At 41.7% G+C, this 18,586-nt stretch overlaps 1 protein-coding gene across 1 annotated transcript in view; it reads right to left on the reverse strand.

The window, feature by feature from the left end:
* Positions 1-18,586, reverse strand: part of LOC111525260 (DNA-dependent protein kinase catalytic subunit) — a 178,046-nt gene that overhangs the window by 15,301 nt on the left and 144,159 nt on the right. Inside the window, exons 69-75 of the mRNA XM_026456188.1 lie at positions 14,802-14,976; positions 12,297-12,490; positions 11,299-11,479; positions 10,053-10,213; positions 7,133-7,344; positions 394-481; positions 143-286 (exon numbers count right to left, since the gene is read on the reverse strand). Coding sequence (XP_026311973.1) covers positions 143-286; positions 394-481; positions 7,133-7,344; positions 10,053-10,213; positions 11,299-11,479; positions 12,297-12,490; positions 14,802-14,976 — 1,155 coding nt within the window. The remainder of the gene's footprint in view (positions 1-142; positions 287-393; positions 482-7,132; positions 7,345-10,052; positions 10,214-11,298; positions 11,480-12,296; positions 12,491-14,801; positions 14,977-18,586) is intronic.

An 18,586-nucleotide genomic window follows, 5' to 3' on the forward strand; every position in this document is an offset into this window, starting at 1 on the left:
ATGTTATCAGTGTGTCACAGAAAGCATGAGATCTAATGCATTCAACAGACATTTTAAATCCAGAACTGTTAAATCATTAAATGTAAATATTGACTGTCACAATGATTCTGCTATCATAAAGGCAGGCTGTGCCAGTCCATACCTGAATAAACTTCCTTCTAAAAGCCCCTAGGCCTGGAGCTTTTGGGTCACCCAATGCTGCATACATTCTTTCATACATTTTTTCAATGTTTTTTTTATTTACAGGGGTTTTTGCCAGTTCAGCTCTTACATCATTGCTCCAATCCTGTTGGGGAGGGGGGATGGGGAAGGTAAGAAAAAAATCAAGTTAGATTGCAATTAAGTTTTACCCAAGTTCTATGTTTTATGTGCCAGAAGCTGTTCTATCATTACCTTAAAGAGCAGTTCAGGATTAGAGAGCTGATCCAAGGCGTTAATAAAATCTTGAATCACTCCTCCTTGATCCAACTTACTTTTAATCCTAATAAAAAAAATTTTACAAAGTTCAGGTAATCAAGTACCTTCCAAAAATCAATATATATTTTATATATTATACACATATAAAACAATGTATGTTATATATTATACATATATAAAATGTATGTTATCTATAACTAAATATAATTTATACATATCATATATATATAACCAACTATAGTAATTTAAAATTCCATCCAATGTTAAAATGAAGCAAGAGGCCGGGCGCGGTGGCTCAAGCCTCTAATCCCAGCACTTTGGGAGGCCGAGACGGGCAGATAACAAGGTCAGGAGATCGAGACCATCCTGGCTAATATGGTGAAACCCCGTCTCTACTAAAAAATACCAAAAAAAAAAAACAAAACAAAAAAACTAGCCGGCCGAGGTGGCGGGCGCCTGTAGTCCCAGCTACTGAGGAGGCTGAGGCAGGAGAATGGCGTGAACCCGGGAGGCGGAGCTTGCAGTGAGCTGAGATCCGGCCACTGCACTCCAGCCTGGGCGACAGAGCGAGACTCTGTCTCAAAAAGAAAAAAAAAAAAAAAAAAAGCAAGAAGCATTTATTTTATCAAGAGATGAGGTTCTTAAAAAAGAATTAATCCGATCCTACTCAGACTATTCCAAAAAACAACGGAGGAGGGAATACGTCCAAACTCATTCTAGAAGGACAGTATTATCCTGATACCAAAACCAGACAAAGACACATCAAATAAAAGGAAAACTATAGGGCAATATCCCTGATGAACATTAATGCAAAAATCCTCAACAAAATACTTGCAAACCAAATCCAACAGCACATTAAAAAGATTATTCATCATGACCAAGTGAGATCTATTCTAGAGATACAAGGATAGATCAACATACACAAATCAATCATATCAACACAACAGAATAAAGGACAAAAACCACTGATCATTTTAACTGATGTTGAAAAGCATTTGATAAAATGCAACATCCCTTCATGATAAAAAAAAAAAACAACTCTCAAAAAACTAAGTATAGAAGGAACATACCTCAACACAATAAAAGCCATATATGACACACTCATAGCTGGTGTCATACTGAACAGTGAAAAACTGAAAACCTTTTTCTAAGACCTTGAACACGTTAAGGATGCCCACTGTTATTCCACATATTACTGGGAGTCTTAGCTAGAGCAAGTTGACAAGAGAAAGAAATAAAGAGTATCTATATTAGAAAGGAAGAAGTCAAATTATCCTTGCTTGCAGCTGATACGATCTCATATTTGGAGACATCTAAAGACTCCACCACAAAACCATCAGAACTGATAAATTCAGTAAAGTTGCAGATACAAAAATCAACACACAAAAATCAGTAGCATTTCTATATGCCAGCAGTAAACAATCTGAAACAGAAAGCATAAAAGTAATTCTATTTACAACAGCCACAAATAAAAGAAAATACTTAGGAATAAACTTAGCCAAAGAAGTGAAAGATCTCTACAATGAAAACTGTAAAACACTGATGAAAGAAATTGAAGAGGACTCAAAGAAATGCAAAGTTACTTCATGTTCATGGATGGGAAGAATCAATACTGTTAAATCTGTCCACACTACCCAAAGCAATCTACAGAGTCAACACAATCCTTATCAAAATATCAATGACATTCTTCACATAGAAAAAATAATCCTAAAATTTGTATGGAACCACAAAAGACCCAGAATAGCCAAAGCCACCCTAAGCAAAAAAGAATAAAACTGGCACAATCACATTATCTAACTTCAAATTATATTACAGAGCTATAGTAACCCAAACAGCATAGCACTGGCATAAAAACAGACACATAAGCCAATGGAATAGAACAGAGAACCCAGAAATAAATTCACACAGCTGCGGTGAACCCATTTTTTGACAAATGTGCCAAAAACATACATTAGGCAAAGGACGGTCTCCAATAAATGGTCCTGGGAAAACTGGGTATCCATATGCAGAATAATGAAACTAGACCCCTATCTCTCACCACATAGAAAAATCAAATCCAAACGGATTAAAGACTGAAATCTAAGATCTCAACCTATAAAACTACAAAAACAAAAACAGGAAACTCTCCAGGACACTGGTCTGGGCACAAAGATTTCTTGAGTAATACCCCACAGGCACATGCAACCAAAGCAAAAATGGACAAACAGGAGGATCACATCAAATCTAAAAGCTTCTGCACAGCAAAGGAAACAATAAAGAGAAGAGACAATCCACAGAATGGGAGAAAACATTTGCAAACTACCCATCTGACAAGGAATATTATAATAACCAAAATATGGCCGGGCACGGTGGCTCACGTTTGTAATCTCAGCATTTTGGGAGGCCAAGGTGGGTGGATCACAAGGTCAGGCATTCAAGACCAGCCTGGCGCTGTCGCTACTAAAAATACAAAAATTCGTGGGGCATGGTGGTGCTTGCCTGTAATCACAGCTACTCAGGAGGCTGAGGCAGGAGAATCGCTTGAACCCAGGAGGCGCAGGTTGCAGTGAGCAAAGATTGCCCCAGTGCACTCTACCCTGGGCAACAGAGCAATACATCATCTCAAAAACAAACAAGCAAACAAACAAAAAAAACCCAAAATATATAATAAGCTCAAACAACTCAACAGGAAAAAAATCTAATCTCATTTTTAAACGGGGCAAAAGATCTGAATAGACATTTCTCAAAAGAAAACATACAAATGGCAAACAGGTATATAAAAACGTGCTCAACATCAATGAACATCAGAGAAATGCAAATCAAAACCACAATGAGGTACCATCTCACCCCCAGCAATAACAAATGCTGGCAAGGATGTGAAGAGAGGACCCGTATATACTATTGGTGGGAATGTAAACTAATACAACCACTATGAAGAACACTATAGAGATTCCTTAAAAAAACTGCAACTAGAAGTACCATATAATCCAGAAACCCCACTGCTGGATATATACCCAAAATAAAGGATATCAGTATGATATCTGAACTCCCATGTTTATTGCAGCACTATTCACAATGGCCAAAATTTGGAAGCAACCTAAGTGTCCATGAACAGACAAATGGATGAAGAAAATGCAGTACATACATGCAGTAGAGTACTATTTAGTCATAAAAAAGAATGAGATCCTGTCACTTGAAACAACATGGTGGAACTTAAGGACATTATATTATGTGAAATAAGTCAGGCACAGAAAGACAAACTTTTTCTTCCTCATTTGTGGAAGCTAAAAATTAAAACAACTGAACTCATGGGGAGGGGAGGAGAGGTGGAAAGTGGGGATGGTTAGTGGGTACAAAAATATAGTTAGGAAAAACAGGATCTAGTATTTGGTGGCACAAAAGGGTGACTACAGTAAATTTTTATTGTACATTTAAAAATAACTAAAAGAGTATAACTGGAATGTTTATAACACAAAGAAATGATAAATGCTTGAAATGATGGATACTCCACTTACCCTGATGTGATTGTTACACACTGTATGCCTGTATCGAAATATCCCATGTACCCCATAAACATAGACACCTACTATGTACCCATAAAAATTAAAGCTTAAAATTAAAAAAAGAGCTGCTCTTAGATAAAAGCCAATCTTGCAACTGATGTCGACATTTTGACGTATATAACTCGATATAGTTTCTGAAGTTACGTTATGAAAGAGAAGATCACTTTTTTAAAAAACAGGGTCTCACTATGTTGCCCAGGTTGGACAGCAGTGGCAACTGACAAGTTCAGTCATAGCTCACTGCAGCCTTGAATTCCTGGACTCAAGCAATTCTCCCACCTCAGTCTCCTAAGTAGTTGGAAGTACAGTCATGCACCACCATGCTTAGCTTATTTTTACTTTAACATTTTAGAGATGAAATCTCACTATGTTGCCAAGGCTGGTCATGAACTCTTGGCCTCAAGTGATTCTTCCACCTCAGCCTCCCAAGTAGCTGGTATTACAGGCACGAGCCATCAAGCCCAGCAAGGTCACTTTCTTGACACACTGTCTTTCACATCTTTTTCTCTTCTTTCATTTTTCAAGACAACAGTTGTCTGTTCAGAGAAATGGTATGGTGGGCAGGGCCTCAGCAGGGCAGGGGTGTGTTCACAGACAAGCCACCCACTAACCAGAACAGAAGCTGTGCAAAAATCACAAGCATTCCTATACACCGACAATAAACAGAGATCCAAATCATGAGTGAACTCCCATTCACAATTGCTACAAAGAGAATAAAATCCCTAGGAACACAACTTACAAGGGATGTGAAGGACCTCTTCCAGGAGAACTACAAACCAATGCTCAAGGAAATAAAAGAGGACACAAATGGAAAAATATTCCATGCTCATGGACAGGAAGAATCAATATTGTGAAAATGACCATACTGCCCAAAGTAATTTATAGATTCAATGCCATCCCCATCAAGCTACCATTCACTTTCTTCATAGAATTAAAAAACTACTTTAAATTTCATATGGAACCAAAAAAGAGCCCTCATTGCCAAGACAATCCTAAGGAAAAAGAACAAAGCTGTAGGCATCATGCCACCTGACTTCAAACTATACTACAAGACTATAGTAACCAAATCAGCATGGTACTGGTACCAAAACAGATATATAGACTAATGGAATAGGCCAGAGGCCACAGACATAACGCCACACATCTACAACCATCTGATCTTTGACAAACCTGCCAGAAACAAGCAATGGGGAAAGGATTCCCTATTTAATAAATGCTGTTGGGAAAACTGGCTAGCCATATATGCAGAAAGCTGAAACTGGACCCCTTCCTTACACCTTATACAAAACTTAACTCAAGGTGGATTAAAGATTCAAACATAAGACCTAAAACCGTAAAAACCCTAGGCTGGGCATGGTGGCTCACACCTATAATCCCAGCACTTTGGGAGGCCGAGGCAGGTGGATCACGAGATCAGGAGATTGAGACATCGTGGCTAACATGGTGAAACCCTATCTTTACTAAAAAAAAAAAAATTTCCAGGCATGGTGGCACGGGCCTGTAGTCCCAACTACTCTGGAGGCTGAGGCAGGAGAATCGCTTGAACCCGGGAAGCAGAGGTTGCAATGAGCCGAGATCACGCCACTGCACTCCAGCCTGGGTGACAGGGCGAGACTCTGTCTCAAAAAAGCAAAGCAAAACAAACAAACGAAAAACAAACCCTAGAAGAAAACCTAGGCAATACCATCCAGGACATAGGCATGGGCAATGACTTCATGACTAAAACACCAAAAGCAATGGCAAACAAACCCAAAATGGACAAATGGGATCTAATTAAACTAAAGAGCTTCTGCACAGCAAAAGAAACTACCATCAGAGTGAACAGGCAACCTACAGAATGGGAGAACGTTTTTGCAATCTACTCATCAGACCAAGGGCTAATATCCAGAACCTACAAAGAACTCAAACAAATTTACAAGAAGAAAACAACCCCATCAAAAAGTGGGCAAAGGATATCAACAGACATTTCTAAAAGAAGACATGCATACAGCCTACAGACATATGAAAAAATGCTCATCATCACTCGCCATCAGATAAATGCAAATCAAAACCACAATGAGATACCACCTCACACCAGTTAGAATGGCAATCATTAAAAAGTCAGGAAACAACAGGTGCTGGAGAGGATGTGGAGAAATAGGAACACTTTTACACTGTTGGTGGGATTGTAAACTAGTTCAACCATTACGGAAAACAGTATGGCAATTCCTCAAGGATCTAGAACTAGAAGTACCATATGACCCAGCCATCCCATTACTGGGTATATACCCAAAGGATTATAAATCATGCTGCTATAAAGACACATGCACACTATGTTCATTGTGGCACTATTCACAATAGCAAAGACTTGGAATCAACCCAAATGTCCATCAGTGACAGACTGGATTAAGAAAATGTGGCACTTATACACCATGGAATACTATGCAGCCATGAAAAAGGATAAGTTCGTGTCCTTTGCAGGGACATGGATGCAGCTGGAAACCAGCGTTCTCAGCAGACTATCGCAAGAACAGAAAACCAAACACCGTATGTTCTCACTCATAGGTGGGAACTGAACAATGAGATCACTTGGACTCTGGAAGGGGAACATCATACACCAGGGCCTATTATGGGGAGGAGGGGGAGGGATTGGATTGGGAGTTATATCTGATATAAATGACGAGTTGATGGGTGCTGACGAGTTGATGGGTACAGCACACCAACGTGGCACAAGTATACATATGTAACAAACCTGCACGTTATGCGCATGTACCCTAGAACTTAAAGTATAATTTAAAAAACAACAACAAAAAAAAGTGGACAGGATGACACTTGAGGCCGTCTACTGAGTCCTAATTAAAAGGAGGAGTCTTTCTGTGTATTTTAAATTACAGGACAATTTCAGGAGCTGATTTCAAAAATCATCTCAACTAGTCTATCCCAAGCAACCATGACCATATGAGCAGAATGCTTTGTTAGCAATGTAAGATGAAAGTATTTTACAAAGGAGATACATCCTGTAACAAGTAACATACCCAGAATAGATATAATCAACAAAGCGACAGCTAAGATTATTCTTCAATGACAGCTCTAATTAATTTGGAAACAAATTTAAGTGTCCACATACGTGCTTTAACCACATTTTTATAACTTGTAGTATCTGATCAACGTATTCTTTCTGTAATACTACCTACCTTGCCACAAACTCTTTATTCTTATGACCAGTAGAAGTATCCTTGAAGGAATAGCTTTCACTACTTATGATGAAGGGATAAACAATAGCCTGCGGGTAGTTATCAGTGATTTCTTCCACGGTGTGCTGAACAGCAACGGCTTGGTCTTTGTCCAGTAAGGCCACCATGTGGCTGATCCAGCCGATGAACTGCCAGCAGGGAACGGAAGAGATCTAAAATAGAGAGCTGAAACTTAATGCTGAGTAAAACATCTCACATCATCTGTTATAAAAGTAACATATGTCCAAAAAGAAGAAAACTCAGAAGTTTAAAAACGCAAGTACAAAACAAGTCTTCCATCCCTCAGCTCTCTTCTGCTGTGGCAATCACTGGACTCTCCCAGGCACTTTCTGTGCAGAACAGTCTTCTGTTGCAAGAATGGAATCACACGAGACAACTGGTGCTGGTTGTTCTTAGACGTACAGAAAAATCTTCTACTTCATTCCTCTTGGCAGCTGTGTAGTATTCCATGTTGTTTACTGCTCTATAATGAATATTTCAATTTTTTATCACACGTAATGTTGCAGTAGACATCCCTGTGCACATAACTTTAGTGTTTTTCTTTTTTTTTTTTTGAGAGGGAGTCTCGTTCTGACACCAGGCTGGAGTGCAGTAGCATGATCTTGCCTCACTGCAATCTCTGCCTCCCGGGTTCAAGCAATTCTCCTGCCTCCCTGAGTAGCTGGGACTACAGGCGCATGCCACCATGCCCAGCTACTTTTCGTATTTTTAGTAGAGATGGGGTTTCACCATGATGGCCAGGATGGTCTCAATCTCTTGACCTCATGATCTTCCTACCTCGGCCTCCCAAAGTGCCGGGATTATAGGCATGAGCCACTGTGCCCGGCCATGGTAAAGAATTTTTCAAATTTTCATTTCTAAAAATATTAGACTGACTACTTTCCAAAGTCTTTACCAACAATGGACATAATCAACTTTTAAAATCACTGTCGAGTTGAGAACGTGCCACTGCACTCCAGCCTCCAGCCTGGGTGAGAGTGAGACTCCGTCTCAAAAAAAAAAAAAAAATTAAATCACTGTCAATCAGAAGTGAAAAACATCTAATTTAAATTTTCACGTTTCATTATTAGTGAGGCTGAATGTTCCATGTTTATTTGCCTTACGTCCTTTAATCACGCATGCATTTCCTCTCACCATTTTCTACTGGTCTGTTGTGACCATTTATTTTGTAGATTGCCAATGTCAGCTTTCTGTTTCTTGTATGTGTTGCAAACGTTTTTCTTTGTTTCTTTTTGGTTGGTTGCTTTTTTTTAAGACAGAGTCTTGCTCTGTCATCCAAGCTAGAGGGCAGTGGCGTGATCTCGGCTCACTGCAACCTCCATGTCCCGGGTTCAAGTGATTCTCCTGCCTCAGCCTCCCCAAGTAGCTGGGTTTACAGGCACCTGCCACCACACCCAGCTAATTTTTGTTTTTTTTAGTAGGGTTTCACCGTGTTGGCCAGGCTGGTCTTGAACTGCTGACTTTGTGATCCACCCGCCTCGGCCTCCCAGAGTGCTGAGATTACAGGCGTGAGCCACTGCGCCTGGCTTTTTATTTTTTTAACTTTGTATATGGTATTTTCTTTTTCTATATAGAAGTACTTCTTTTCTTTTTCTGTATAGAAGTCAAACTATTTTGCTTCATCGATTCTGGTGTTTGTTTCTTCGTTCCAAGACCATTTAAAAAAATGTATTCACATTTTCCTCTGATACTTTTAAGGTATCATTCTGAAGATAAAATCTGATGTGTTTGGAATGCTGGCGTGAGACTTGAGTATGGACAAGCTTCCTGAGTGCAAGTGTGCACTGAGGACAGCATGACGTGTGAGGATGGATCAGTTCACACAGCTCACGTAAGCTCATAGACAGGCTACCGGCTCCACTGCACGTGTCTACTGGGTGTTTTGACAACGTGGAGTGAATACTTTATGTCCTCACAAACTCAAATGCTGTTTTTATCATGTATAAATATTATATAGGAAAAAAACAAAATCATAATGAAGTTATTTAATTATTTGCTCACTTACCTTGAAGAAAAACACATACATGTTGCATTTCTGAATTTACCTTAACCTGTTTAATACCTACTGAGAAAGTCTACTATTCAGAATGCAGAAAAAGGTAGAGGCAGTGGTTAGGGCCCTAAAAGTCAAACTGGGTCCCCGCAGCCCAGAGATCAACATTATTTAAAAACTCACCATGCAAAGCTAATAGAGAACGAACCATGTAACTCTTTGTGAACTATTCCATTTTCAACTCAAAGCTTGGCCCTGTCTTCCAGTTACATGTCTATAAAAGTCAACTACGAAGCCTTTCAGAGGCTCTGCACTTTGCAAATGAAGTCAGTGGAGCCCTCCTGCACACAGACAGAGCCCAAAGGACAGGAGTGCAACTGGCAGTGCAGCCCTTGGTGGGGCCAAGGGGCAGGTCATGTGGAGGGGTGCGGGTTCCTCCCATGTCCACACACTGACCCCTCACTCCTGCTCACAGGTCCCAGACCCCTCCGGACACCGTGCTGCTGGAAGGTGTTGTGCTCCTGGGAGGTGGGATGCAAGCTGAACTTGCTCACTCCCTCTGTGCTAAATGACAGGTGAGCACTGGGCACAGCAAATGTGACTGGCCACAGTCACTCCACCTCCAACTCTCTGGGTCCTTGTTCAAACACAGTGTTCTTATCAACACCCACAGAGGAAAATGGGTAAATGCGAAAACTCATTTTTGCAGCTTTAAATTACCTATGTCCTCAGAATGTAGCAGAATTCACAGCTGGCTGGGAAAAGCTATAATACACGCACTGCACACATTAACGCGTTTGGATATAAATAAGTGTATCTTTATGTTCTGTAAAGTTCCTTACCGCCAAGTCGAATAAAGACACCAACCTCTTTTGTCATGAGACTCAAAGTCTCCTCTGGATACCGTTCTATAATCTGAAGTAATCTAGGAAACTTCAATCTGGCTTCATTGGAATTTAATTTTAAAGCTTTCAACATTTTCTCCACCACAAGTGCTGGATACGCCTGCAGTTCTGCAGAATCAGTAACTATCAATGACACCAAAGAAGAGAGCAATGGTCAATATATCCACTTGTCCATAAACTATGACCTTAAATGTTAACATGTTCCCTTTTTGCCTTGTATTTTTTAGTGTCATTGTTCTTTTTTTGTTGTTGCTGAGACGGAATCTCGCTCTCTTGCCCAGGCTGGAGTGCAGTGGTGTGATCTTGGCTCACTGCAAGCTCCACCTCCCGGGTTCAAGCCATTCTTCTGCCTCAGCCTCCCGCGTAGCTGCCACCACGCCTGGCTAATTTTTTTGTATTTTTAGTAGAGATGGGGGTTTCACCATGTTAGCCAGGATGGTCTCGATCTCCTGACCTCGTGATCCGCCCACCTCGGCCTCCCAAAGTGCTGGGATTACAGGCGTGAGCCACTGCACCCGGCCATTGTTCTTTTCTTAACTACCACTGTACACCAACAAACACCAGGTACAGTTTTGTATCTATCCTGAAGCCAAATTCTTCCATTAGAGTGCCCATTCTGCACGAAGCACAGTTTGAATCCTGGGCTGGGAACACAAGGGGCAGTTGGTGGTCACTGAATTTATTCCAGGAGCATGAAGCAGGCCACATGAGCCAGTAATATTGAAGCTGCAAGCAAAATATCAAAGTAAAAATTAAACAAATGGAAAGAGAGGACCACTTGACTCCATTTAAATGTAGGTCATGTTGCTTAGAGAGGCCATTGTCTCTCTCTTTTTTTTTTTGAGACCGAGTCTCGCTCTGCCACCCAGGCTGGTGTGCAGTGGTGCAATATCAGCTCACTGCAACCTCTGCCTCCTGGGTTCAAGCGATTCTCCTGCCCCAGCCTCCTGAGCAGCTGGGACTATAGGCATGGGCCACCACACCCAGCTAATTGTTTTGTATTCTTAGTAGAGTTGGGGTTTCACCACGTTGGCCAGACTGGTCTCAAGTGATCCACTGCACCTGGCTGCCATTGTCTCTTAAAAAGACAATAGGATTTTCAAAATATTTGTAATTTGAAAACAAATAGGCGACCAAAGGTATGTACAAAATTCGTAAGACTTTATGCTGACATAATGGAACACTAGCTTTTTAATTTTGCAATTCACCTGATGCATTCTCTTCTTCCTTGCGTAGCTGTTGGTCACAGAAATCTGCCAGCGTCATGTAAGCATCAATCACCCCAGCTGCAGGCCTACAGCTCCAGGAGGTAGGCTGGGCCTCCTCCTCAGCTGCCTGCACAGCCTCAGAGAGGTGCTGGAATGCTCTCTGGTACAGACCCGCGATCACCTGGAATTCACAGAGACCTCAACCCATGAGCATGACTGAAGTTTTCTCAAAGAATTCTGCTTTCCATTTGTGACTCATGACACATAAATGGATCAACAGTTCCAAAGTAACACTGAAGCTGTGGAACTGGAAAAATAAGAGTCCACACTGGCTGTGAAGGAGCAAGCAATTCCAGTAAGATCCTCAGCACATAACAACTGGCCAAACAAAAATGCAAGTCCAGTGCAGGCCAGATGGTACACAAGCAACACAGAGCTGGGTCTGGTCAGTGGAGTACATGGCTGTCGGGAATATAAGAGGGAGATGGAAGTTGGCTCCTGCCCTCAGTGTCCTGCACAGACGCTGGTAGCATCATGGAGGGAAAAGAGAAGGCCCCACAACTGAGGTGAGGCAGGACATAGTGAATGAGAAGGAAGCAGGTAACTATTGAAAAAACAAAATAATCAGCAAGAAGCTAAGCAAAGCAGGCACTAAATAAAAAAGCAGAAAAGGCTGATTTGTTCCGTAAGCTAGTGGGACGTCTGAATGGTGATGGGTGGGGAAATTTAATAAACAAAAGTCATAAAAGAACTGTCCACAGTTCTGTCAATCCAAAAAATATTAAAATTCATGACTTTCAATATTAAAAAATTTGTATCATTCAAATAAATAGGAAGCACAAAGAATGTCAATTTTCCACATAAGAAAATTGGCTGTGCATAACTGTCAAATATATTTTAAAAACACAAAGCAATACCCTATTACTTTCCTGTAGCCTGAACACTGCACATTGAAGACATACACAGCACACTAGCATAAAACATTCTTCCAGTATTACCTTCTCCGAATCCTCTGAACTGGATCCAGAAAGCTCTAAGATTCTTCTAGCCTTGTCCTCCTCGATTTCAGCAAGGCAGGCTGGCTCACTGCTGAGAGCATTAGCTATGATCCTGTAAGTTGTACCCAAGAGAATGTTCTGGTCACGGGAAGCCAGAATATTTTTGCTTAAGTAGCTTGACACGTTGTTCTCATCTGTTGGATTAAAAAAACAAACAAAACAAAAACAAACACTGTGTGTATGTGTGTGTGTGTAATTAAAAAGAAGAAATTCGTTGTCTACAAAAGTTTTCTTTTGTTTTTGGAACAGGGTCTCCCTCTGTTACCCAGGCTGGAGTGTAATGACACGATCTTGGCTCACTGTAACCTCTGCCTCCCGGGCTCAAGCGATCATCCCACCTCAACCTCCCAATTAGCTGGGACTATAGGCTTGTACCACTATGCCCGGCTATTTTTTGTATTTTTGGTAGAGATGGGGTTTTGCCATGTTGCCCAGGCTGGTCTCGAACTCCTGAGTTCAAGCAATCCTCCCACTTTGGCCTCCTAAAATGCTGAGATTACAAGTATGACCCACCGTGCTTGGCCTAAAGTTTTATATTAATAAATTAATAAAAATAAATATTGAAAGTATAAGAAACTGACTTCAAATACCGGCTAGGGAATTTCTTGAACTCACATATTAATGAAAAATGTTCTTTGTTAGAAGTAACTGTATCAAAGTCCACAGAGGCTAAGCAACTGAAACTTTCATTTCATTCAAGCATCATCATTCTGCAATTTTTCAAAGCACCTAATTGTTATAAAGAATAGGAAACGGGTACTGTGTTTGTACATAAATTAATAATCCAGAGTAGGTCTTTAAATTGGCACTGTGGCCCACAGCAAATGAAGCAACAGGCACTGCTGCATTTAAAGTTCTAGTTCTACTGTGACTGTGTGGTTCTGGGCAAGGAGCTGGATCAGCGCTGGTTAAGTCTGCAGTGTCCAGAGGTGCGGTAACAGTGTTGAAACTAGGAGGCCTGATCAACCACATGCCCTCCTTGCCTATGGTCTGACAGTTCCCTGCCAGAGTTATCTCACATACAGGATCACAACTACTGGCCCTGCTTATCATGCAAGGCTGTTACCAACTACAACCATACTCTAACTGTGTAATTATTATTATATGGGTATATGGACACTAATATTAACATCAGCAAACTCCTCCTCCTCCCCTCAAAAAAACCCATATAATTATGTAGCAATAATCAGGATAATTTTCTTCTTCTTTTTTTAGACACAGGGTCTCACTATGTTGTCCAGGCCAGAATACAGTGGCAACTCACACAGGCACAATCATGGCTCAATGAAGCCTCAAACTCCTGATCTCAAGCCATCCTCCCGCCTCAGGCTCCCCAGTAGCTGGGACAAAGGGTGCATGCCAACAAGTCCAAGTAGAATGATCTTCTCTTCCTGGGATCAGTGTAAAAGAGTGCTTCTCCCCTAGACACCTTTATTGAGGCTGATACTTCAGAGCTGGTCTGGGAACCCAGCTGGATCATGCCTGATCAGAATACTAGCACACATCCTCAGACACAGGGCAACAGAGCAGGGGACAAGACCCAAACCTGCCCAAGAAAGCTTTCCTCCTTTAATGTAGTCTTAAAGACTACATTATTTTGGGAGGAAATAGCTTTTTTTTTTTTTTCTGAGACAGAGTTTTGCTCTTGTCAACCAGGCTGGAGTGCAGTGGCGCGATATGGGCTCACTGCAACCTCCACCTGCCAGGTTCAAGTGATTCTCCTGCCTCAGGCTCCAGAGCAGCTGGGACTACAGACAGGCGCCTGCCACCACGCCCAGCTAGTTTTGTTTTTGTTTTTGTTTTTCTTTTTTTTGAGATGGAGTCCTGCTCTATCGCCCAGGCTGGAGTGTAGTGGCACGATCTCAGCTCACTGCAAGCTCCATCTCCCGGGTTCACGCCATTCTCCTGCCTCAGCCTCCCAAGTAGCTGGGACTATAGGCGCCCACCACCAAACCTGGCGTAATTTTTTTGTATTTTCAGTAGACACAGGGTTTCACTTTGTTAGCCAGGATGGTCTCAATCTCCTGACCTCGTGATCCACCCGCCTCAGCCTCCCAAAGTGCTGGGATTACAGGTGTGAGCCACCGTGCCCGGCCTAATTTTTTTTTTTAGTAGAGATGGGGTTTCACCATGTTGGCCAGGATGTTCTCAATCTCCTGACCTCGTGATCCACCCACCTTGGCCACCCAAACTGCTGGGATTACAGGCGTGAGCCACTGCACCCAGGCTGAAATGGCTCTTCATGTTTGTTTATATCTTATATGCAAACAAAGTTTTCAAAATAATTAAACTATCATTCTCTGGCTCACTTTGCTATATTCACTAAAATTACTGCAAAGATTTACCTCCCAAATGTCAGATGATTCAGCACAAAGAATAAGAAGATACATAAGACAATATAACACAGCCCTCTAAGATGTATGTGGATAAAAGCGGTCAACTTACCCAACAAAGAGACTGTTTTCAGCACAGTGAGCACCTGCTCAGAACAGCCCTGGGACCGGCTCCGGCAGTGGCTCAAGCGGCAGTAGCTCTGCACCCAGCTCACCAGCCAATCTTCTCTGGTTTTCGACTCTTTATGCAGCTCCTTCAGTAGTTTCATGGCAAGTGAGAAATTGTTCTGTATTAATAGAAAAAGAGAAGGTGGTATGATGATACACAAGTGACAGAAGTTTCAAACTGGCCTGCTTCCCCCTTTGCACGACACAATCCACCGGAGAGTAACAAATCTATTTCTTTAGCTTCAATTATGTCTCTAAATGTATCACTGGGATATAATTCATATTTAAAGAGTACAATTCAGGCCAGGTTTAGTGGCTCAGGCCTGTAATCCCAGCACTTTGGAAGGCCAAGGAGGGAGGATTACCTGAGTCTAGGAGTCTGAAACCAGACTAGGCAACATAGTGAGACCCTGCCTCTAAAAAAATTTTTAAAATTAGCCAGCACCATGGCACGTGCCTGTAGTCCCAGTTACTCTGGACACTAAGGTAGTAGGATCACTTGAACCTGGGAGGTTGAGGCTGCAGTGAGTTGCTGTGTACTCTACCCTGGGAAACAGAGCAAGACTGTCTCAAAAAAAAAAAAAAAAAAAAAAAAAAAAAGGTAGGGGCAGGGTGGGTACAATTCAGTATTTTTGAGTATATTTACAAAGTTGTGCAACCACCCCTAATTCCAGAACATTTTCATTACCCCAAAAAGAAATTCACTGTCTGTTCTGAGTCACTACCCAGCCATTGGCAACCATAAATTTCCTTCCTTTCTCTATGGATTTGCCTACACCAGACATTTTGTAACAATGGTATCAGAAAATAAGTGGTGATGGCATCTTTTACTTAGCATGATGTTTTCCAGGTTCATGCACGTTGTAGCACCTGTCAGCTCTTCTTTCCTCTTTATGGCTGAATAATACTCCATTGCACGGACATGCCACTTTTTTTTTTTTTTTTGAGATGGAGTTTCACTCATTGCCCAGGCTGGAGTGCAATGGCGTGATCTCAGCTCACTGCAACCTGTGCCTCCTGGGTTCAAACAATTTTCCTGCCTCAGTTTCCCAAGTACCTGGGATTACAGGCGTGTGCTACCACGCCCAGCTAATTTTTGTATTTTTAGTAGAGACGGGAGTTTCTCCATGTTGGCCAGACTGGTCTCGGACTTCCGACTTCAAGTGATCCGCCCGCCTTGGCCTCTCAAAGTGCTGGTATTACAGGCCTGAGCCACTGCACCTGGCTGGACATGACACATCTCATTTTGGGTTGCTGCCACCTTCCAGTTATTTTGAATAATGCTCCTGTCAACATTTGTGTATTAATTTCCATGTGAACTTAAGCTTTTGTTTCTCATGGGTCTGGGAGTGTAATTGCTGTGTCATAAGGTAACTCTAGGTTCAACTGTTTTTGTTTGTTTGTTTGAGGCAAAGTTTTGTTCTTGTCACTCAGGTTGGAGCACAGTGGCACAATCTTCGCTCTCTGCAACCTCCATCTCCCAGGTTCAAGTGATTCTCCTGCCTCAGCCTCCTGGGTAGCTGGGATTACAGGCATGTGCCACCAAGTCCGGCTAATTTTTGTATTTTTAGTAGAGACAGGCTGGTCATGAACCCCTGACCTCAGGTGATCCACCTGTCTCGGCCTCCCCAAAGTGCTGGGATTACAAGCGTGAGCGCCCGGCCTCGACATTTATTTTTTTTTAAGTATAGTCAAGTGAAGCATCAGAAGTGGAGAATCAACAAAGAAATCTGGTAAATGGTTGTGATCAATCAGTTGTAAAAACCACTGCACTTGGACCAGCCTCTATGTTTAACTTTTTCAGGAAATGCCAGACTGTTTTCCACAGCAGATGCACCATTTTACATTCCCACCAGCAGTTCAGAAGGTTTCCAGTTTCCCACATCTTCTCCAAGGTTTGTCATCTGTGTGTTTGCTTCCAGCCATCACAGTGGGTGTGAAGCGGTGTCTCATTGTGGATTTGATTTGCATTTCCCTCAAGCCTAGTGACACTGAGCATCTTTGCATGAGCTGGTTGGCCATTTGCCTATCTTCTTTGGAGAAATGTGTATTCAAACACTTCATGCCCATTTCTTAATTAGGTTGTTTGACTCTTTACTGTTCAGTTGTGAAGCATTCTTTATGTATTCTGGATACTAGACCCTTATCAGATAAGTGACCTGCAAATAGTTTCTCCCATTACATGAGTTGTCTTTATACATTCTTCGGCTTCTCAGGTAATGCACGATAGTTTTAATTCTGAATACAATTGACCTATTTTTTAGTTGCTTATATAATGTCTTCTTAAATCTACACCTCTAATTCTCTCTCAAGCTTCAAAAGACATTTTCATCAGACTTTGGTTTTCCTAATTACTGCCCTTTCAACCACCCAGAGAGAAATCCAAATTGTTCCCAGCCAGACACTCTCATCACTCCTGTCACCTCGGGTTGTCCAGGATCTCCTTACAGAGCACCTCTCTTGCCCTGCTCACTCCCACCCCACTCCCCTAATGTGGAGCTTCCTGGTCTTTCTCTGTCTTTGCTTTCCCCAAAGCTGTCAATCTCCCACACAGCTTACAACTGGCCACCATGCATGGAACCTTCAATGGCCTCCTGAACCCTGCAAGGATGCAGCCTCTCGCCCTCTGTAAACCTAGCGTAAGACTCTGCATTCTGTTTCTCACTTTCATGTTTCTGTGTGCGTGACTCCTGGAATACCTTTCTCCTCTCCATGCGCAAATCTTTCCATACCCATAAAGCCTACCCTAAATCACAGCCCCCTTCCCCAGACACCTCCCTGTCGAAGGTGGAAGCTCTTCTCTTCCCTGCGCCCACCAGGCTTTGCTGACATCTCTCTTCTTTGCCCACCAGTGCTGTTGTCATCATGTGTGCAGCCCCCACTCTCACTAGATAGTAATAATGGCAGGGAACATGTCTTTCCGCTCATCGTGCCAGTTTCCTAACTACACTGGGGTCCTGTCCCCATGACCCCAACTCCCTCACCACTAAATCCTTTAGTTCAGATCACCCCTTCTGGCCACACCCTGCTCTTCTCTCACCCAGTTCCTGCTCTGCCTGCCTCTAATTGGATTTTCTGTTATTTGCAATATAAAAATTCTTACTTGATATTACACTCATCCAAAGAAAAATCTATAAATGAGCATTTAAACCTACAAAAAAGAAATATTATTTCTACTAGAATATCATCCTTTGCCTTGCAATAGCAACTGATATAGGGTCATTAACATAGCAAGCTTCCATAGTATGTTTAAAAATTATATACATTTAAATAGATTACATGCCATTTTTAAGCAATGTATATATTTAATATCAAGAAAGGGTCCTAGTATTAAACGATAATTCCTACAAAGTAAACCTAAAAATAATTTGTAACTAACTGGTAAGGATTCATTTTGAAATGATTAACAGGAACATAATAAACTCTAGAGGCTCTCTGGAGACTTTTGAATAAGTGCTCCTTCAAGTTTCCTTTTTTTTTTGAGACAGGTTCTCACACTGTCGCCCAAGCTGGTCTCTAACTCCTGGGCTCAAGTGATCTGCCTGCCTTGGCCTCTCAAAGTGCTGAGATTACAGGTGTGAGCCACTGCACCCAGCCCAGTTTACTTATAAAGAGAGAAAAAAAATAACACCTACTCAATTATTTTAAGGTTCAGACTATAAAGAAAAGCTAAAATTAGAGAAAAGCTAATTTAGCAAAATCCTGTGACATAGCAGGAAAGACAGACAT

Source organism: Piliocolobus tephrosceles, chromosome 7, assembly GCF_002776525.5.
Source record: "Piliocolobus tephrosceles isolate RC106 chromosome 7, ASM277652v3, whole genome shotgun sequence".
In the NCBI taxonomy this organism is placed as follows: Eukaryota; Metazoa; Chordata; class Mammalia; order Primates; family Cercopithecidae; genus Piliocolobus; species Piliocolobus tephrosceles.